Below are 22,350 nucleotides of genomic sequence, written 5' to 3'. Positions count from 1 at the left end.
AACATGTCCTCACTTTCCAAATATGTCCTTACTCTGTCGGGTCTATGCTTACAAACACACAGTTGAGTCTCTTCAGAGGGTTATAAGTTGTTCTTACATTGACTTACATGATTTCCTGCAGACATCCTCTAAATCTAACAATAGCCCTAACCCCTAACCTAAAGTTAAACTAAACATACCCCAGATAAATTCTTCACCTTAACATTTAATGACTTAATAAAGTTGTTTATCTCCATAAGGAAGACAAGTCCCCAACATGTGACTGTAAACACACACAGACACATGCACTGACTCTAACCCATAACCCCTAACGACCCCATGTCTGTAGGCTACTTCTGTCTTAGTGAGGACACTCATTGGCGAAATGCATTCCCTAGCCCCTTACCCTAACCTTAAGAATCCAAACTAAATCCCTAACCTAATACTAGCCCCTGACCCTAAAACCAAGTTAACCCTCAAACAGCCCTTTAAGGAAAAAAATGAAGGGCCGTTCAAAATGTCCTCACTTTCCAAAAATTCCCCCCTCTGTCGGGTCTATGCTTACACGCACACGCACACAAACACGCACACAGCACTGCACAGGTTAAGGACTTCGCGCAGTGCTTATCCTGTGACGTGATTGGACGAGGGGTGAGAAGGCGGGACATCCGGCGGCGCAGGTTGGAGTAGAGTGACAGACTTCACGTCCATAAAAGTGGAAGATAAAGCGAAGGACGACGCGCCAGAGGGTCTAACACAGTAAGGACTCGGTGTGAGAGAGAGGGGCTTTGATGGCGAGGCTCCGACCTCAGGTGTTTCCATGTTTACTTCCTGTTCGTGGTCACAAAGCGCGACAGCGTAAAGAACCGGCCGAGTAGTTTGGCTAATGTTCTGCTGCCTTCACGGTCGGCTCGTAAAAAGGTAAACTCGGGAAGTGAACAGGCAACAAAACCAGTACGAGGCATCAGTTCGCTTCTTTGTTTTTCTGTCTCAAAGCTGCTCACCAGCGGGTAACTCTATAGATCTGTGTTCAGTTTGATCTGATGACTTACAATGACGAGCCAACGCTTGCCTTTTACCCCTCGTGATCTAAAAGAAACAGACTAATTACTCCAACTACAGGAACTCTGTCCTGTAACGTAGTGATCCAGTAAAAGTAAAAACATCCAGTAAAGATGTATTTATATTGATAATCCAGCAGATGTGTAAAGCGAGTTCACTTGAGTCTTACAGCTGGACGGAGGAAAGGGGAAATAGATCACTAGGTGGAAGAATTACTCACCCATTACTATAGCGACAAACTTGCTGTTGTATGCTAGCGTCATGCGTTTTCAATTTAAAGCTTGTGTTATATACTTTTAAATACTCTTTAAGTATCTTAAATTAAAGTATTTATTTTGTCATTATGGGCCTATTATGTTGAATTGCCTATTTTTAAACAACATAGTATATCATTAGGTACATACTGCGTCATATTAAAGTTATTAAATTCATGTAGTGGAGTTAAAAATACAGTTTCTTCCTGAAAGTTAAAGCAGCAGAGTTATGAGGCAGCAAGAAATGATTAATACTCAAGAAAAACAAAATGTCCTCAAAACAAAGTAAACTGATCTTCAATCAAACTATCTTGATTGACAGAAAATTGCCATTACCTATTTTGATAATTCACCAATTAGTCAGTAAAGTAATACATTAAAAAGTGGTTCCAATTACTTTTTGGGGGATTCACCCTATCATTCTACTATAAATACAGAAAATGTAAAGGTAAACAAGTGCTTTGAATTCAACACCTCGGTGTAAGAAACTTTAGACAGATGTTGTTCACAATTTCCTGACATGTCATGAAGTAATTTATCATTTGGTTAATTAAGAGATTAATAAAACTGCTAATGCATCCCGTCCTGTCTGACCCCGGCTGCTAACCGGCTGTGTCGGCTGACAGTCACGTTGTATGTAGGCCAGACGCCGGGCGAGGACTCAGGTGTGTGTTGGGCTGAAAACAGTACAAATATTTGACCATAGTCTGGGTAGCCTGGGATTCTGCAGTTAAGTGGAAAGTAGAGTAAACTAGACCACATCACACCAGGTCGAAGAACTAAAGCTAAAGCTAAAGAACGTTTTAAGAATGTTTGTCATGTGAAACCTTTATTTCATTTGAAAAAGCAAAAAATGGTCTATTTCACAGTTTTCCTCCATCCAGACCACATTTAATAACACTATTTGGCAAGGCCTGGTATAGTGGTTATATTTAGAACTGGTCTAATGTGGTCTGGATGAAGAAGAATGTTACTTTGACATTGTGTTTCTTCACAAATAAGAAAGCAGTTTCACAAACCTGAAGACCGGTTTTAACTTTCCTTTCACTGCAGAATCTGAAGCTGCTAATTGAAAGCTAACTTGAAATAATCAACACTACATGTATTCATTTTTCACAGCCTTATATCAGTGACATGTTGGCAAATGTTAGCATTTAGGTTCAGACTATTTCAGGTAGACAAAGACCAGAAATGCATCACACAGTCTGAGTGTGTTTCCCACACACTGACATTTACATAAGATTCAATCTGAAGCCAGTTTGTATTGTGTGGAAAACACCCAAGGGAGGCACCTGACCATCACAGGGCGAACTCCAAACAGGGGACTCACATGCCTGATGGCGGTGTACAGTCACTGTCCAACCCTTTGCTTGTCTGTGGAATGTGGGATTAAACGTAAATGGAAAAACACAAACGCACAAAGGAGAGAAGTGTGTGGCCTGAGGATCAAACCTACGTCCTTCTTGTTGTCACAGGCAACAGTGGTGATCCTATTGTGGTCAAATGTGTTTGCCCTCCCTCTGCTCACAGCTTTAATGACTGCACCAACATTTCATTGTCCTCAAGCTGTTTGTCACGATAGCTGCGCTTGTTGTATGTTTAAACAATAGAAGCGTGTCTGAAGATTAGAATCACAGTTTTTTTTAGACTGCATATTATTGTACACTGTTATTCAACTGCTGCATTGGCTATTACGTTAAATTAAGTTGACTGAACAATCAAAAGAACCTTTGTGTGAATATTTCAATCTAAAAAAGTTTCATACTTACTATTATGTTAATTGAGGCAAAAGGCATATCTTTAAATATTCCTCAGAAACAAAATCTATAAATATAACTTAATGTCCAACCTTTTGTATATGGAATATTTAATATAAGATTATCTAAAGCGGTAATGCAGCTTGTCAATTTGTTTCCCTGTGTTCTAGATTGTAATGATTTTCAGACATGGACGACATAAACCTTCACTATCGCTTTCTGAACTGGAGGAGGCGAATCCGGGAAATCCGTGATGTGCGAGCAGTGCGATATCGTGAGCGGCTCAAGCGGATGCTGCGAGACGGAGATGTACTCAGGTATCAGTGATGAGCAACGCCGTCTTGAGAGTTCAAACTGGAGCTTGTCATGCGTCTCATTTCCTGCTGAATCGGCATCCCACTGTTATTTGGCAGAAGTGATTATTATCGTAATATTTTTCTCGTTGGGATCTAGGTATCATGGGAATTCAGATGAAGTTGGCTGTTTCGTGGCGGGCCGGCCGTTGTCAAGAAGGAATCGCTATTTTGAAGTAAGTCTTGATATCCTTACTCGGAGTACATGACTATTAATTTGAGACAGGAGTGACAATAAAAAATAGTCAAGGAGAGGTTACAGCTACACAAGTTATTTCCTGATTTGATTTCAAATGAAAGTTTCCTGGCGGAGCAGCTGGAGGCTGCATCATGTATTTGGCCCACAGGCTGTGTCTTAGATTGATTCCTTCATCAAACTGTAAATCAAGCTTGTTGTAATCAGCTGGATTTTCCTTTATGTAACGGAGTGAACGTGAAATGTTTTAGGAGTTAGCAAAAATAGTTAAGCAGTACAGCCATGCCACATGCAAATATACTGTGTGCATATATTTATGTGTTTACACTGTAAGAAAAAAAGAGGGGTTCAGTGTGTAAGAGTTAAGTGAAAGGTATATAGTGGAAGAAATGGAATATAAAAATAATCCTAGTGATGTTTTCACTAGTGTGTTATCATCTAAATTGTAAACATTTTTTGGTTTGTGAACTGAAGACTTTGGTGAGAGGAGGGGTATTCATCTGCAACACGACACTAGGTGTCACTCAATTCTACCCACTGTACCTTTAATAACTTCTTTAGTGCCCTTTACAAACTATTGTGGATTTTTTGCAAAATAATCAATTTAGTTGGTCTCATTTAAATGCAAACAGAGTTTTAAATAACTAAAACTGAGATTTTTACAAATGCCTTGCAAAGTGCAAACTTTCAAAAATTCCAGTTTCTATGTATCACTGTGTACATGTTAAACAGAGCGATGTCACAGCTTACTGAGAACATGCTCGCTTTTGCTTTGGGTAATGATGTAATGAGCATATGATGCTCTGTGTAATTAGAGGTTTGCAGCTAAATTTTGTGTAACTATAACACATAACCGCAGTGACAGGCATCTATCTCCCTAATATTAGAGTCAAACATATGTGAATGAAAAAGCAAATATATCATCAAAGTTCATCACGCAAAGCCACGCTTTGTGAATGTATTATTCATCCCCTCGCTTGCATGATTGTAAGTGACCGGGGAGGCCGAGGTATTCCACTGACACATTTGCATAAGGGTGACTGTGCCCTTACTCGGGCTTACTTGAACGTTTGTAGTCATTTTTGTGTTCTCCTCTTCACGGAGATAGAAATCCACAGTAGTATGATGTATGATAACGGGTGCAGGCCAGCTCAGGTTGGCTTGGAAAGGCCATGAAATGAAAAGAAAAGGCCAAAGGGTTTTGACTTGTGATGTAGTGAACTTGACAAAGTTAAATATCCAAACATGTTGCGTTTGTTGTGTGATGATGATGGACATCCACTGTCCCACAATTTATATTGCTTTGTTCCTAAGAGTTGAAAATTATTAAATTCAATTGTTTTATATAATACCAAATCAAAACATAAATGATCTCAAGGCTCCTTACATAGTAATTTTGAGACCTTATTAGAGAAAATCAAAGTTTGGACTTTTACACAACTGGTTTTCAAGTAGCTATTCAGCTCAGAAACATGTTAGAAACCTATGAGAATAAGCATGTAGTCAAAACTGTCTGAAGTATGTTTGCTACCATTGGCTTTGCGTCAAAGTCACGGTGTGATTTGGTCCTTTGAGAGCCCTTCTCTACGTCTCTGTAGAAAGTGATGATATACATACATTTCTTGTTTTAAATGCCAAGATTATTATGTAGTGTTCATTTTATCGCATTACTATACATTATGAAGGACACTGCCTTCATTCAGTGTGAGGAGAGGAGACTTGGCAGGCTCCTGCATCTGACCGCTCGCCTTCATCTACTTAAAGTGTAATGGAAAAATAAATCACGACACCTCCTGGGAACGGCCCACATCAGAGAAACAAAGATCTCTCACTTTGGAAATAGATTGGAGAAATTACTTGGCAGCTCTTTTTACATTGTGTGGTAAGCCTGGGCGTACAGTAATTACTGATTGTTCAAATCATATATGGCCAAAATCATCCAATTAATTATGTCTCAGTCTCAACATAAAATTTAGCAAATATCTATTTTTAAGACTCAAACAGCAGAGTTTCCTCTGGATGCGGAACAGGTTTGACAGGAAAAAAAGACCCCGGTCAGACCTGTTATTATCATCCATCCTGAGTAACCAGAGCACAAGTCAGCACTAAGTACCAGTGTGAATGCACCCAAATGCATTCTCAATGTGGAGATCTGATCACTCAGACCGCATTCTAAGATACTCTGGGACGAAAAAGTATTGCACTGAGGCGCATGACTCCGCTGGTCAACAAGTGACTCTGCCCCTCTGATGTTTTCTAATCACTGAAAGGCTCATCTTTATAAAAACCTGCTGAATTCATATTTTTGCTCCTGGATACAGGGCGTCGCTTCTTCTGCAACAATGAAGTTAAAACACAGCGTTGTGTTCTTCTGTCGGCGAGAATGTGTGTGTGGGTGGGTGTGTGTGTTTGTCTCTGTCCCTCTTCACGTCACAAACTAATAATCAAATGTACTCTGTGCGTCACGTTGCGTTTCGTGTTGTGTGTAGCAGGGGAATGCACCGCACAGTGTGTTTAAACAAGTGTCTCATAAACTTTACAGCGAATCAAACAAACACAAAGTAAACGTCAGCCCTGTACGTGTCAATATAACTTGTGATCAGTGATGGTGTTTATTGTTAAAGTGTAAAGTGAGCTCAGGTCAGAAGAAGAGTAAAGGGGAAGCTCTGACATGAGACTCTGACACAGGACGACCAAACTTTTTATGAGCGTTAGTCCTGGTCCTGAAGTAGCTGTGTTAATTGTATGCAGCGACAGGACATTGCTAAAACAATTAACGTAGCAGAAAACATAATACGATTATGTTCCGAGTCAAAAACGAAATTTCCACACACCTATTCTCAACTGGTTGGTCTGAAGGCTCGATTTGATGCAGGTGGCTCTGATAATCCCCCGATACCTAAGTTTCACAGAACTAATAAATCATAACTCATTACACATCATGTGATGGTTTGTTTATCACCCTGTCCGAGCATATCCAGTCAATGAAGTGAAAAACGCCTCGAGACCTGACTGTACCTCGGAAGCAGTCATGTTCTTACTTGCCTAACACGCACATCCTGACGTGAAGTGAAACTGTAACCAAAACTCTCAACCTTAGTACTGACATGTGCTTCAGCCTCGTGACTCATTGTTTTGAGGGAGTCACGGAGGAGAAGGGAGGAAGCGATTTACTTAAAATGAGCATATGAGTTACTACATGATATAAGTGGATACTGATTGTAGATCTGACAGTAGATATTACAGATCATCTGCATTTTCAACACTGATACAGACAAACAGGGTCGTCTTCTTCTCAGTTCCATGATACCAGTGTTGAGGTCATGGGAAAGAACTTAAAAATGTCCTCCTCTCCGTGCCCTGGATTTGCCAGCAGTGCTCCGATTGCACTGCGTCCATCTAGGGCTCCCTGGGGATGATGTCATATGTTCAGTATTCAGTTATGATAACAGTGGTGCAGGCCAACTCAGGTTGGCTTGGAAAGGCCATGAAGTGAAAAGAGGAGCAGCGCCAACACAAAAGCAAAATACAGTGTAATGGCATATCAAAATGTTGGGGTGGAGTCTGATTTTCCCCCCATCAAATCTCAGCTCCCAAGAAGTACAGCCAAAATGTATTGATAGCCACCTGGTGGCCGTCTGTAGTATAGTTCATAAATCAATTGTTAAAATGTCAAATTAATATTTTTCAAAGATGGCTTCAGCCAGTTTAGGTAGTTCTTGTCACACTGATTGTGTGTGTTAACAATCAGTGTGAATATGTGTTAATAAGTGTTAATTCTTCTAGTAAGTTTGATTTTAATTAGTAATTAAATGCTATAAAAAAGGGATGAAACTTCATGATTGACAGCTGACACTGACTCGTGATAGGCTGAGCAGGTGTGAGGATGTGACCTCAATACTGGTTCCATCCTCAGATGGCAGCATTTATTCAGGATATTTTGGCTTCATTTCTGCATAGTGGAAGGAAGTGGAGACGGGTCGTCCATCTCGATATCCAGTCCGTCCAAACAGAAGTTGTCATTGCCTCAGAAAAATAAATCTTCCTGACTGAAGTGATCTGACAGCACCTGTAGTGCAACTGGCATCAAAACTGAATTTGTCCAGCACTTACATTGATGTCTAAACAAATGCGTGAAAACAATTAAGTTTATTCAGTGATAATAAGCAAATATTAGCTTTCAACATATAAAAGCTGTAAAATAAAAGATGACTTGCTCAAAACCTATTTATTACCTCCACCAAGGGGTTTTGTTTTTTCGCCCCTGTCCAATTGTTTGGCTTGATCTGGACCAAGGAGCAGATCCAGGAATCTTTTTAACATTTAACTTTGCCAGAGACGGCTTGTTTTATTTTTTCAACTTTTTCACCAATTTCCAAGGGAATAATTCATGGCTCTTAATGAAAAAAGTATTTATAAGAGTATTTAAGGGGACTGATATCTAGTGTAAAATCTGATTGAGCTTTGATTGAATTTAAGGGTCCGTTGGACCTTGGTCGAGCTATTGAGTGTAATTTTCATTAGCAAATGTTACCATACAACATGTAAAGGATGTATTAATATATTACTTTGCTTGCTTAAAATCGATTTATTTGTGGATATAACGACAGTGACCGCACTAATTCACCTTTTTCTAACAACAATTACAACATAAAAATATATTGATAAATTCTAATTAAATGTGCGCATGTCCTTCACATTGACTGCACCCTCCCCTCCTCTTCCTCTTCCTCTTCCTCTGTCATAACAAATTTGTTCTGCTTGTATGCTCTCACATTGTAAAAGCCTCCTACACGTTATAAGTACTTAATGACTGGATGTGAAAACATAGTCCTTTAAACGCTCTCGTTAAAAGATGTGCCAAAGGAACAATACAATGACTCCTCACATTTTTTGATTAAGAAGAATATTCTATTGCTTCTGGCTATGCTTATGCTCAAGTCTGCTAATAACGTTTTGTCTTTAGAGACAATTTTAAAACTAAACTTTAGTTCAAAATGAAGAGGATTTAAAATCTGCTCTTGTGTCTCGGTGATAAATCCACCTGTGGTCTTTGCAGGTGACAATCATGGACACAGGAGTGAGGGGGACAATCGCTGTGGGTTTGGTGCCTCAGCTCTACAAACTGGACCATCAGCCGGGCTGGCTCCCACATTCTGTGGCTTTCCATGCTGATGATGGCAAGTACGTGTCACTGCAGAAGAAAACTGTAAATCTGAGTCAATGTAATGTTATACATTGAATGTTTCTCACATCCCCTACAGAAAAGCCACTGTGTGTAAGTGGTAGTGGCACAGACTGAGGAGCTGGGAGCAGAGCCCTTCTGTCTGTTCATGAAGAGCTCAGTCAAAAAAACCTAGAAAGGTCGTGAGAGGACACACTTTTATGTTTTATGCTGAATTCTCGGAATCCTTTTACAACTTCTAGGAAGAGAATTTTCAGTCAGTGAGAGAATAAAACTTGGTCTGATGTTTTAGGAACTTGACCAGACGTAGAGAACCTGCTCATACACTCTAACACTTCCCCTAAAAAGTCTTACAGTGCTGGGAACTCAAAGAAACCAACATCACACAGCACTGTAGTTTCTAACATAAAGTTTGAACTCATTATTTTTTATGCCTTCATTAGAGACAGTTAAGAGACGACAGGAAATGACATGCAGCATTTGGCGTGATTCGAACTGCGGATGTTTCGGTTAATGGGGCAACACCTTAAACGCCCAGGTCACCAGGGCGCCCCGGTAATTTCCATTTTTATTTAAACATCTGGGATTTATCAGTGTGATAAATGTGACTCAGAGTTCAACTTAAGAATGATGCAAACATGCAGGAGCGCTTCTAAGGGACTTTGGGAACCCCAGGCAAAAGGGACCTAGGCCCCCCCCCCCCATTATTTTCTTTGTTTTGTAATACCTACTGGGAGAGGGATGATGCATATGAGCGGCCGATTATGTAGTATTTTTGCTGAATGGTCATCCATCGAAGTTCTCCAATGAGCCACAGTGATCATCAGTTCATCCTGCTCATCATGTCTTTCCACAGGCTGTACAATGGCAACACTGTGGGGCAGCAGTTTGGTCCAAAGGGCTGCAGAGGTGACAGAATCGGCTGTGGAATATCTATGGACTCCGATGATGGACAACTGACTGTGTTTTTTACCAAGAATGGTAAAGAAGTGAGTATTTCATTATCCTGTCATAACTTTACTTTTCACTGAATGTCTTTGACTAGCATAGGTTTAAAAGTGAATGCCTATACTTTTTTGTTCAGTTCATAGTTTGCTAAACAGTATGTGTTGGCTATTGTGTGCTCAGGTCGGCAGTGTGGAAATCCCAGCATCGCCCGAAGCTCTGTACCCCGCTGTGGGAATGCACTCTTTGGGTGAGGAGGTGCTGCTGGACCTGAATGCTGAGTGGGGGATGGAGGAGGATGATGGACAGATGATTGTGGACAGTCATGAAGAGGACTGGGGCCGTCTCCATGATGTCAAGGTGACCGGCACGGTAAGTCCTATCAGTTTTACAGCGTAAGAGAACGTAAAATCTGAAAGGTTGTCCCCCACATAAAGCCTCACGCTGTGTAATGACTGGCTGGTGTCAGTGGGAGGATGATCTACAGAAAAACTGCCCATAAAAGGTTAATTAAGGTCAGCGGCTCACTGATTGGTTTGGCTACTTTTGTCCCGCCCAGCGGTGGGTAGAGTAAACAGAAACAGTACTCAAGTAAAAGTGTTGTTACTTCATAATTATTATACTTGAGTAAGAGTAAAAAGTATCTCATAAAAAACACTCAAGTAAGCAGTGAGTAACTTTATCAGAATGAATTGCGTTCAAACTGGTTATGAGAGGCAATAACAATGTAAACTGCTCATTAAATTTCTTTAATAAAGTGACATATTCAATACCAGGCAAGCTCCAAAATACATGAGGTTAAGCAGTGTTTGTTTTCATCATCTGAAGGAAACGCTTTGCATAACAAAATTTTTCTTAAAAATATTGAACTTATTAATGCAAGATATGAAAATGCAGGGATTACAAATTAAAATCATATACCAATGAATTAAACTAAAAAATATCTATGTAAAGTGGTTTAAGACTCATAGGAGGAGGAGAGGTTACTATCAGAGAAGATAATATCAGACTTAAAAATTCTTCAAGTAATAGTTGTGGGAGTTTATGTAAATTGAATAACTGAATGAGATACTATTAATAGTTTTGTCACTTTATGTGAATATAAGCCAATTTTATTTTTATATTATGTGTTTTGTCTATCATCTGTTAATCTTACATTATGAAAACCGGAAGTAGTCGCTTGCTTAATCTCGTGAAATCCACTTTATAAATCATTTATGTTGTGTTGTTTGTGTTCGCGGACTGTAAAGATTTCTCAGGTTGGCCCCTCATACTGATCACTGAGCGATAAAGTCTCTTCAGCTGCTCTGAGCCGCTTCAGCATCAACCGTAAAGGTCTAAATACGAGCGCACTCTAAAAACAGGGGCGGTTGATTTAACGTATTACTACCCAATTCATCATCAGTCATATCAAACTGCCGGCTGTTAGAGTTGAATTGTGGGTGAAACCAGGTTTTAACAAACACGAAAGAGGATTTGTATCTTTTTAATTTTCCCTTAGCAACAAAAACTTTATTTGATCAGTGTCTGACTCAGACACTGATATCCACAAAACCTCAACACAAAGACGATGGGAGGAGATCGCAGCTGAATCACCCTCAGGCATGAGCAAATAACCTGCCACCCTCACATTTATTTATCCTTTATTTTCACCAATCTGGCCCTGTTCTCACCACCACCCACAGTCTGAACTCCCTGTAAGTCATCACTTAACCCATGTGCGTGTCCTAATATGACATGAAAGCTGCCACAACAGGAAAATGTGAATTGCAAGTTTGTTATTGTACATCTTGGTGTCACCGTTTCTCTTTCTACTTCAGGGCAGGCTCGGATATAGACTGCTCAGATTACTGGGGCAATTACAAATGTTTCGGGGGAGCACCTTTTCATACAGTGGACGTAGTGTTTTTCCAAGTTTTAAAGAACATGTCACAATAGGAAATTCACCCAAGCTGTGGTATGATAATAACAATTATTATTAATTCTTCAATTAGACAGATGACTGTGACTAGAGCATAATGTAAAGTTCACTAAAAGGTCAATTCGTCAATTGCTGAATACAACATTTCCTGAAAATAAACTGAAACTGGCTGCATGTTAAGAGATTATTAAAATATTACATGTTAACTTACATCTGAATAAAGTCTCAGGTACAAAACCAGAGCAGCTGTTTACCTCTATGTGCTGAAAGAGGAAGAGGGAGGTGTATGAAGAAAACATCTTCAGTTATTCAGAAACAAATCCTTCTGAAAAGGACATGACTACTGGGACTTAAAATGTAATTTATATTTTAGAATTCATAATGTGAACATGTATATGTGTAACTGAAGTGTTATAAATGCTCTGGTAACAGTAGTTGGGTTTAATCTGTGGCTTACACAACATTACTGTTAATCTCATGCAGCCTGCTTATTGTCATAAAAGACAAATGTATTAAACTAGGGAAATATGTTTAGAACTATATTAAAAATACATTCTAGAATAAGATGTTGGACAGAACAGTTATGTTCCTTAATTATAAACTAAATACAAATTTTGCATTAATCTTTTTATCTTGAGATGGTCATAATCATCTTCTGCTGATGTTTTGGAAAGGATTAATATTTGTTGGTGCTGATTTCCGGTACTGGAGGTCATAAATCAGTTATGTTTTTCCTGTTGCCGTGGTTTTGGTTGTATAAGCCAAACAGTATGATGCAGAAAGCGAGAGTCCAAATCCTGTCCTATTTTTCCCAGAAGGAAGGATTGTGGCGACCTATTTTTCCATCTCACCGCCTCACATCCCTATTAGGGTTATGTCTGAATAAAATACGCGTCTCATCTTGTTGAATTCTTATCTGTCCCAACCTGAGAAGGAGGCAGCAGCCATGTCAGCGCAGGAAAATATTTTGAGTCATTACGAGCCATTGAACCCACGCCACTTGTGGTTGTTTACAGCCCAGCTGACACACGGAAACATTCAGTAGTGGTAGTGCTTCATTTAGCCTGTACAAGTTATTAAAGACAAGATATTGTGATGGTTATTTAAAATTGCAGGGATTTGAATGAATATCAATTTAATAACGCAAAATTAATGACTCAGTATACACAGTGCACTGTTAAAACTTCAAAGAAAGTAGTGCATTATGCATTATGGAGGTTAGTAGAACAAAAGCTACTTTGGAAATGGGGCAGGACCTCAGGTTTCTATATGGGACAGGAAAGCTGCTTTAAACCGGCCTGTGTAACTTTTCTGAACACCAGCCGCTGTCGCCACAGTGACAGCTCAATGGTTTCTGTTTAACACTAAAACAGTAGCACAAGTAGAGAAAAGTCACAAAGTCAACTAACAGACTCAGTAATGTTAGTCGCATAGCAATATTAGCCTAAAGTTACCTTCCCATATTAGGCTATTTGTTGTCAAACTTACCAAATAGTGCAGCTTTAATTATAAATAACATTTAAACCTTAATGTCTTAATATAATAATATAACCTTATATATATAAAGGTGCTGCCATCTTGGAATGTTGACATCGAGTCTATGCAGTAGAGATTGTTGAATGGAGCTGCAGTATTGTTCTCTGTTGTATATTGTACTGTTACTGTAATCTTGTAGTAGGCTGGCACAGGAATTTCCTGCGGGATTAATAAAGTCTTATTTTATTGAAGTATCACCAATACACTTACTCAACCAATCACGAGTCGGTCTCAGCTGTCCATCACGAAGTTTGACCATGTTTTGATCACATCAAACCAAAATTATCAAAATTAAATTAAACTTGGACAAACATCAGTGTGAGAAGAACTACCCAAAACTACAGAAACAATCTTCGGGAATATTTTCTGGGATTGTTTGGTCCATGTCCCATCTTTTAACATTGAGGAGGCGGAGTTTAAGACCTGTACTGCGGCCTCCACCAGGGGGTGATCCAGATGATTTAGCATCCCTTTTGGGGACTTGTGATGTCTTCCATTTACTTACAATTTATCTAAATTCTTTAATTAAACAAAAAATGGTTTTGACTTAACATATTACAGCTGAACACTGTTTTATATTATTGTCCTCCTTATATAAATCCTATTGACTCCTAGCGTGTGTGTTTCTCAGCTGCTGGAGTACGTGGGGAAGGGGAAGAGCATCGTGGACGTGGGCTTGGCTCAGGCACGTCGGCCTCTCAACACACGCTTCCACTACTATGAGCTGGAGATCACAGATGACGGAGAGAAGTGTTACATCGCCCTGGGTCTGGCACGCAGGGTAAGAGTCTCCTCGTTTTTATACATCACTGTAATGATCACATGTCATCGTCATCGACAGACCTGGTGTTACTTGCTGTACAAACTCTGCGGTTATCTGCCAGCAAAGAGAACCTGTGTTTCCCTGCTGTCGCCGCTCGTCATCCCTCGCTCTCATACGCACCGCTGTGCTCACTGTTTCCAGTCTGAGTGATGGATGACTGAAAGAGGAAAAGCTATCAACAGAATAAATATTGTCTCATTTTACCCCCACATCTGGGTTTCCATAGAGAGCAGGTTTCAATTGCAAACTAACCTACAACGTTGACTACGATACTGTGAACATTTGTCTGTTTGTCTCCGTTCTTTGCCATTAAAGCTTTATTTTGATCCCAGTGTCCAAACAAGACGGAGAAAACAGAGAGGAATTTAAAGTGTGCAGGATTTCCTCAGGCTAGGCAATTAAGTTGCTAACCCAATTAATTTGGCACCGTTGTATTTAATCAGAAATGATGACAGCTAGTGAGGATCCATATTTTGGAAATAAGGTTGGTCTGCAAGACAACTTGTTGAATGTTTATACTTGAGTGATGCCTCTGGCCATGAGTGAAATCATCATTAATCATGCACATCCTGTTTAATGTAAATAAAGCCGCTTAATAATTGCTCCAGAGGCAGTCATCATTTTAATGACAGATCTGTAAGGACATGCGGCTCAGTGTGTTGCTTTTTGCTGTGATGTTCAGCGCTCGCTCTGCTCTGTTATTGGAAGCTCATCGATCCAGCGTCACTCTAATCACATTGCTGTTTTGCCAGCTGTGATGGTCCCTCTGTGATTGGGCAGGCCGTGGAGCATCGAGCTCAGCCGTCAGTTACTGTGTGGGCGTGTTGCAGCCTCAGCTCAGACCTGCGTTACCGCTTCAAAAATCTAAACAAATCGCTCTCTTTCTCCCAGGGAAACACATTCTTTACAGTTATTCTATAGTTGCTAACATTAAATAAAGCAGGAATTGTTTATGGTGCATTCCTTTGGTTATTTAAACTCCTGGTTCTCTCATTACAAACACCGTATTGCTTTAATTCTGTGTTGTTCCTGCAGTCATATCTTATCACCCTTTCAAAGACTCAACTGTTTTTGGGGCCATCATCACTTTTGACGTATAAGAATCAGATCTGTTTTCTTGTGTGAAAAAACGATTGGAGGGTTATCTGTCGTTGAGGTGATTGCGCTGATCAGTATCACACTGAAAGTGGAAGATGTCGGTCTGCTGTTTATTGACAAACCATCTTTTTGAAAAAAGAAGAGGTGTCTCTCCGTGTACAGATCTTAATCTAAAATATTCTACTCGGAGAAGCGTTAACCCATAAATCAGAAGAAAATCAGGATGTGTTTTTTCTGTTACCGGTGTCAGACCTCTGGGAATCTAGGCCATTAGCAAGCGGCACACAGGCAGTGTGCAGCCAAAACATAAAGACAGTGGACTACCCAGGTTTAGCGTCTTGTTTACTCTCAATTATTTGTGTTAACACAAATATCCTAATGTCCCTCACACAATCTCTGCATTTTGCAGTAGCACTCTAAACAAAATAAATACATAATCACAAAAATATAACAACATAAAGTTACATGAGAAATTCTCTCAGAAACTAAATAAGTGCACATGAAACCCAAAATAATTTAGGCACATTAGTCACAATGCTCTTTACATGTATTAAAGACTAGTGAAACATATAAACAACCTTTACACAAAATGCCCTCACACACTCTCTTACACTGTAATAAAAATAACAATTAACAATAGGAACACATTTCTTAATGTTATAGATTACTAATGTCAGCTACACACACACACTTGTGAAACTATGTAACCTCACCGTCTCTGTTAACACTATGATCGGTGTGTAGTACACAACAACTTAAAGTACATTTACATTGTTGTCAGTATTCAAGTTATTTTAATAAGTCCTCTTACCATACCCTGAGAAACTTTCCATCTCAGACCTTCTCACAAAACACAATGATGTGGATACGTAGAGTAGTTTGAAGCTGAAGATCAACATGATACTGTGATGCACTACATTGTATACTTGTGACTAATATGTACTTCTGCATCCTAATGTTCTGTGTGGATTTACAGGACTACCCTAAGAACAGACATCCCGGTTGGAGCAGAGGGTCAATAGCTTACCATGCAGGTGAGTTCGGGCTTATCGTGTTGTGCATGATGTGTTTGATCTCATTACATTTGTACAGTGTCATATCCTCCATCCTGCAGTTTACACATTTACTATGCTACAAATGATCACATTGGTAACGGCACCAAATCATCCTTAACATCTCTGCAGAAAGGATGGAACAGTTAATGGTCTTATAATGCATGGGCAGGTCAATTTAAATATTTGAAAGGTTGTATTTTAGTTATTTTATCGGCAAGAATGGGCCAGATGAAAAAGATTTATGTAAACATTGGCAATCATCTTCTGTTTTCTCAAATTTGCATCTTAATTGTATCACAGGCTCTCATGTATGAAACATGATGCAGTACTCAGTCCCCCCCCCCTTTTTTTTTCTTCACAGATGATGGAAAGTTGTTCCAGGGCAGCGGGGTTGGGGATGCGTTTGGACCGCGCTGTTTTGAAGGGGATATTATGGGCTGTGGGATCATGTTTCCACGTGACTTCAACCCCGGTTTGGGAGGTGAACACCTTTATGTTGTTTCTACATTTTCAAAGCACTGCTCCTCACCATGTGCTGCAGCCTCTAACCGTCTCGCTGTCTTTCTCTGTGTCTGCATTCTGTCAGATGACGCAGAGGACTGGGACTTCGACGTGTTTCCCAAACCCTGCGAGGTGCAGAATGACTTGTATGCAAACAATGAAGATGCGGAGGAGGAGGACGAGGAGGACGAGGGAGAGGATTTGGAAGGGAGGAAGGTCACAGTGAGTTTCTGTCGGAGTCTCGGAATATGAAGGCAGGGACTTTTAAAGCTTGGCTGCAAACATTTACATGAATTCTTTGCCGTCATCTTGTGTTTGAACAGGTGTTCTTCACCAGGAATGGAAAGGTGGTGGGCCGGAGAGAAGTGGCCTTGCCGTTTGGAGGCTTCTACCCGACGATTGGCATGATGAGCACTGGGGAGAAGGTCAAAGTGGACCTGCACCCCCTCAGTGGCTGAGCCGCTGGGGCAAATGAAAACGGTGAAGTGGTGAAAATCAGAGCTCAGGTACATTTTGGAGAATGAACAATAAATAATACCTCCGCATCCGCAAAGGCTCCAAGATGTTACTTGAAAACTCACTCCAGTGTTGAAGGTCACTGTGGCTCCCTGGTGCTGTAAGAATTATTTAACATGCTGGTAGAATTGTTTTTAAATCAGGAATTATCAAAAATAATGTATGTTAATGACATGTGCCTAAAAATCGTTTTATAATGAAATTATTTTATACTGAATGAAATTGTTTCGTCATAGGTTTTATAGGGTAAAACACTATTTTTGACAATTTATTCTCTACTAAAATGCCAAAAAGGGTCTCGCCAGAGTATTGAATGTAAAAATCCAAACAGAGCAGGCTCCAGTTCCCAAATCAACCCCATCTGTCCTCATAAAAGAAGCATTGTCAGCAATAATGAGCGTCAGCAGACACGTAGCCCCACACTCGCACTCTGCAGCCACACTGTGCTGATTACCAGAGCTCTGATCTGTTTCCTCCCACTGACGGTGTATTACTGACACTCAGTGGTGAGAAAAATCATGTTCTTCCAAAGAAACAGTTGTGCACTGACTGAACAGCGAGTTCACTCTCTGTAAAACTAGCTGCTTGATCGCTGTCGTCCTGTCTGAGTGTGGGTGGAGTTACTGCTGCATATTTATCAGCAAGTGTACAAGTCATTTGTATTGAGCGCTGTGGGATAATAAAGTTCAATGACAATTTGTTGAAACTAAATCCAAATTATAATTATGACCTTTCATTATTATATTGAAATATCAGCTTTGTTTCTAACTCAAGGTTGGTTTGATGATCATGACTGGGTCACTTTAATCGGGTACAACTTTAGTGTTTAATTGTACTGTAACAGTCAATGTACCGTCATTTGTTACCAACACATACAGGTAATATTTGTCATCTGCTCCTTAAAGATGATAAATCAAAACCTGTCAAAAAGGAAAACACATTTAAGGCTGTACATGATTTTTGAATATGAACATTCTTATTTAACCTAAACCCAAAGAAAAAAACCTAAAAATTAGGGCTGGACAATATGGCCAAACTAAAACAGATAATACCAGTTATGATATTAGGCTTCCTGACTTGCTTGGACAATGCAAACACATAATATCGACACATATTGAACCTTTGTTGCTGTTTGTTTTGCTTTTGATGAAAAATACATTGCGCTAATTATTGATAGTGTTATTACCCAGCCCTACAAATAATACCTCAAATTCAATCAATCAAAGTGATGCTGCTTTTTCTTCATGAGAAGCTCATATCTTTTTGAGGTTTGGAGCCTTTTTCAAATTGAACCCCACAGAAAAGACACTTTGTAGATGTGTATGGTATTAGATGTGTTGTCTGTGGATCATTCGTGTATTTTGGAGGAAAAAGATACCAACTGTCACAAAAAGGGAAAATTATCGAGGGCAAGAGTATCAGATCCTGTCAAGACAAGAAAAATGAATGACCACACGTGCTATAGTTAAAAATGTCTAAGTAGTTAGAATATTCAATCAAAGTTCTGAATGTTGAAAATGAAGCCTTAACTAAGATTTGCTGCTCTTGATATTAGAAAATGAACCAATGACCGTGTCTTTCTAAGAACATGTTGTGATTGTTGTTTTAGCCATTGTTGGTAACATACTGTTATTTACCTGTAGAGCCTTTTTTACGATTTTAGGAGTTTCTGTTTTCCCCACAACATGTTTGTGTCAATCGTAAACAATGGCAAAGTTAAATGAATAAAAAAAAGCTTTTGTTTTGTGATGCCAAATTTTGCACACAATGCTGCTTTGGCATGAACTCAGACTACACTTGCATCAGGTTTCCCTGCAGATCTGTGTGTTGGAAGTTGTTAGTTTTTCGTCCAAATAAGACAATCGCTGATGACAGCTGTGACTTAAATTTTTTACTGTGATTCTGTTTATTAATGTTTCAGTTTTTTAGATCTGCAGAAACGGTTATTACTGTGCACGTCATCAAGATACTAAGGGCACTTTACTGTAGATTACTGATTTGCTGAACTTCAAATGTCAAAAAAACTAACAGAAGATCTGTGTGAAAGAGTGCCGATCCTTTATTAAATGAAACCCTTACAGTAGGATCCAGGAAGGTGATGGAAGTGCCCATTCGACATGTCCATAAACTGCCGGTCACTAAAAAGGTCTAAAAAACAACTTCTTGGCTCCAATATTCATTTGAATAATGTGGATTGAAATGTTGCTGTTTTGCAAAAAGCTTTGTTTCTTCCACATTTCATCATTTTGCTGATCACACTGTGTGTTAATCATCATCTGGTTCACAGGAGCAAATAATGGTCCTCTGCTGCTGTTGCCTGTCTGAGACATGTTTATGTATATATTCTTTAATTTGGTGAAATCAACCTTCAATCAAGTTAAATATGATCATGGTATTTTTAGTACCTTCCCATCCTGCCTGTGAATCCACTCTGTTCCTCTTCTATGGTTTTGAATCCTGTTGACTTTCCTCTCATCCATTCTCTCTTTTGACACTTGAAGCAAAAAGACAGATATGCCAAAAATAATTAAAAGAATGTTCACACTCACTGCACCTCTTTCTCCTCTCATCCTTTTTTCTCTCAGGTATAAAATGGAAAACCTTTTTTGCTGGTGATGAATTTAAATGTAAATTGGACAGGGTAGGAAATGTACATATTTTGTAGGGGAGTTTTTGCCCCCAATGACTGAAATCCAGGGATATTTGAAAAAAATTGGGGGCACTTTTTGAAACTTGTGAAATAACATTTAACCTTTGTTCAAAATAATAAATATACTTATTTAGGCTTACAGTATGAGCAATTGCCATCAAATGGCAATAATAAGACTATTAGCAGTAGTCTACAGTTTCAAAGTGGGTTTTTTTTAACAAAAAACAAACAGAAAACAAATCAGGCAATCATATTCAATTTTATTCTTATTTCTTTGTGGTTATTTATTGATATTACATTTTTTTGGATGGATTTGCAACTTAACTCTCACTGCTGTAGAAATGTGAAGTGCAGACACTGTTTGCCTGGGCACTGAAAAAACCCTAAAGTACATGATGGTAATATCAACAATGATGATAATGTGAATAATAATCATTTTTATTATTAAGTCTTCACTCTAATGTTGGGAATTAGTTTAGGCCAATACTATAATATTATTAGGGATTGGATTACCTGATTATACCCATGAGACACTAAGCACAGGAAGAAGATAGACAAATTATTGTGTGTCTGTGTCCATGCTGTTTTTGATACACATTTCAGAGAAAACCATTGTATTTTCTACTTTACTACAGCCTTACTTAAAAGTTACTTTTATATTTTTGGATTTTAGATACTGGATGATTTAACATGCTTTAAAAACCTATTGTTAGAGAATAACCCAGTAGTTTCCAGCCTTGGCTTCTGACGCCTTACAAGATTCACAGTGTGGGACACATTTAATTTAATATAATTCTGAAAATTCATGCAAAACCTTCTAGTTCATATTCGGTGATCAAATAAATGACATTGTTTCCATCAACTAGCACAAGGAGTAAGAGTCACTCATTACTCATTAATCAAATCAAACCTCAGGCCTCCTGGACTTTTCCTTTATAAATACACATCTTCAAGTTGATTATTAATTTATAAATGTTTTTAAATGTTGTCAGTTTCCGTCCTCCATACATAAATACATCCAAAACATTTCTGCAGACCTCGCCAAATGGAATCCCCCACAGCTCAGAGCGTTGTGACGTGGGCAAACAAACATGGAAGGAGAAACCAATTTCCGAAATTGACCTTACAAAAACCACACACAGCTCCATGCGGATTCATCATGTGATGTGCACCCAAACATTTATGTCCTGACCCATACTGCATCCTTTTTTCAAAATGTTGTTTTAATGAGTCCAGTAGTTTTGTGTAATCCTGCAGACTAACAGAAACACAAACCAAAAAAACAGTATGTGTGTGTGTGTGTGTGTGTCAGGTGAGGATCCAGAAGACGGTGAGCATGGCCATGAGGCCGTTGAGGACCACAGCACCATAACCCACTTGAAATCGATGGCCAGGTTCATCTCTATGAGGAAACACAGAGAGACAAGGCAGTTTTTAACATGACGTCATCCTCTGCTGTTTACCAGTGAGTTCAAACACAAGGGACCACACTACACACTGGTCCAACTCCCTGTTACCTGAGGTGGGCCAGTGACAGCGGTGACAGGAACCCCTTGCCCGGCTGGTATGAGTCCAGGTAGGTGAGAGTCCACGAGAAGACGCAGCAGATGCATCCAACGACTATACTGACAGCACAAGGATGCTCCAGAAACCTGCAAAAATGCAAAAGCATCATCAAATCTGTATTTATTTTTGTAAACCCAACTAAAGTGTGAGTAGAAGGACTTTCAGCTCTTTATTACAGATAGAGGATTGTATGGCGACTTCATGTTACTGTACTTAGAGATGACAGAGAGAGAGACGTCCTGATACTCACCCAGGATTCTCTCTTCAGTCCCGTCCTCTCCTCTCACTCTCCCTGCCCGCAGCTCTGAAACAGTCACAGCAGCAAAACATCATTCTCATAAACATGATACATATCACTGTTAGTGTGTTTGGGTCTTTTCATTGAACATTTAAAAATAAATCAAATGAGGACGAATTTCCACTTTGTCATCCTTTCTTAAATGATATCCTTCATGGGAGAAAGAGAAAACTAGATGAGGAAAAATAAACAAACATGGCAGTACAGACAGTACTCGAGTTTAGCTTTTATTTCAAGTTATTTATGATGTTTTATAGATTAATATTGTGCCAGCTTATGTCTGCTAATGTTGACACCTTTAAGGCTTTTATTGTTCTTTACATTTTGAAAATTGGAGGGTTTTAATGTTCTTTATTTAAATGTAATCATGTAGGTGAAACATTTGAATTTAAAAACACTTCCTACCCGAGATTATTTACAACATAACATTGAGGAATGCTGTTTGAGGGGGGCCCCCTGGGAGATTCTGCTTTGGGCCCCAAGAGCCAAGAAAAACTTCCACAAAGTTACTTTATAGTTATTAAATGTTTCAAATCACGACTTCGCGCCTACGTGACACGCGTTACCTTTCAGTATGGGGTAGATGAAGGCGCACAAGCAGCCGACAGCGGACACACACGCCGCGGAGCCCAGGACGGACAGGGCGACCACGGAC

General features: G+C 39.4%; 1 protein-coding gene and 1 long non-coding RNA gene across 3 annotated transcripts; one reads left to right on the top strand and one right to left on the bottom strand.

Annotated features, from left to right (window-relative positions):
* Positions 1-652: 652 nt before the first annotated feature.
* On the top strand, positions 653-19,730 carry LOC132999360 (SPRY domain-containing protein 3-like). Of its 2 annotated transcripts, none has more exons than XM_061069015.1 (11): positions 653-738; positions 3,223-3,369; positions 3,506-3,581; positions 8,661-8,785; positions 9,643-9,775; positions 9,915-10,103; positions 13,820-13,969; positions 16,086-16,143; positions 16,526-16,645; positions 16,751-16,887; positions 16,989-19,730. In XM_061069015.1, exons 2-11 carry the CDS (start codon positions 3,242-3,244, stop codon positions 17,121-17,123), a joined length of 1,251 nt encoding a protein of 416 aa, XP_060924998.1. In that variant the 5' UTR covers positions 653-738; positions 3,223-3,241; the 3' UTR covers positions 17,124-19,730. The 2 variants fall into 2 exon arrangements, with proteins under 2 accessions (XP_060924998.1, XP_060924999.1); XM_061069016.1 differs by lacking the exon at positions 653-738 and adding an exon at positions 745-900.
* Positions 19,731-21,017: 1,287 nt separating this feature from the next.
* On the bottom strand, positions 21,018-22,314 carry LOC132999359 (uncharacterized). Its single transcript, XR_009678152.1, has 4 exons — positions 22,262-22,314; positions 21,648-21,701; positions 21,349-21,483; positions 21,018-21,233 (listed from the first exon to the last, which is right to left on the bottom strand). It is a non-coding gene; the product is annotated as an uncharacterized LOC132999359 (long non-coding RNA).
* Between the last annotated feature and the right edge of the window lie 36 nt (positions 22,315-22,350).

Source organism: Limanda limanda, chromosome 4, assembly GCF_963576545.1.
Source record: "Limanda limanda chromosome 4, fLimLim1.1, whole genome shotgun sequence".
Classification (NCBI taxonomy): domain Eukaryota; kingdom Metazoa; phylum Chordata; class Actinopteri; order Pleuronectiformes; family Pleuronectidae; genus Limanda; species Limanda limanda.
Note: the sequence above shows the minus strand (reverse complement) of the source record. Positions and strands in the feature narration are given on the sequence as shown.

What these genes read in the sequence shown, in the direction of transcription:
- LOC132999360 (XM_061069015.1), top strand. Translation starts at nt 3,242, where the DNA reads ATGGACGACATAAACCTTCACTATCGCTTTCTGAACTGGAGGAGGCGA. An exon ending in TTACCAAGAATGGTAAAGAA is followed by an intron (nt 9,776 to 9,914) that starts GTGAGTATTTCA and finishes TTGTGTGCTCAG; the next exon opens with GTCGGCAGTGTGGAAATCCC. An exon ending in CTTCAACCCCGGTTTGGGAG is followed by an intron (nt 16,646 to 16,750) that starts GTGAACACCTTT and finishes GCATTCTGTCAG; the next exon opens with ATGACGCAGAGGACTGGGAC.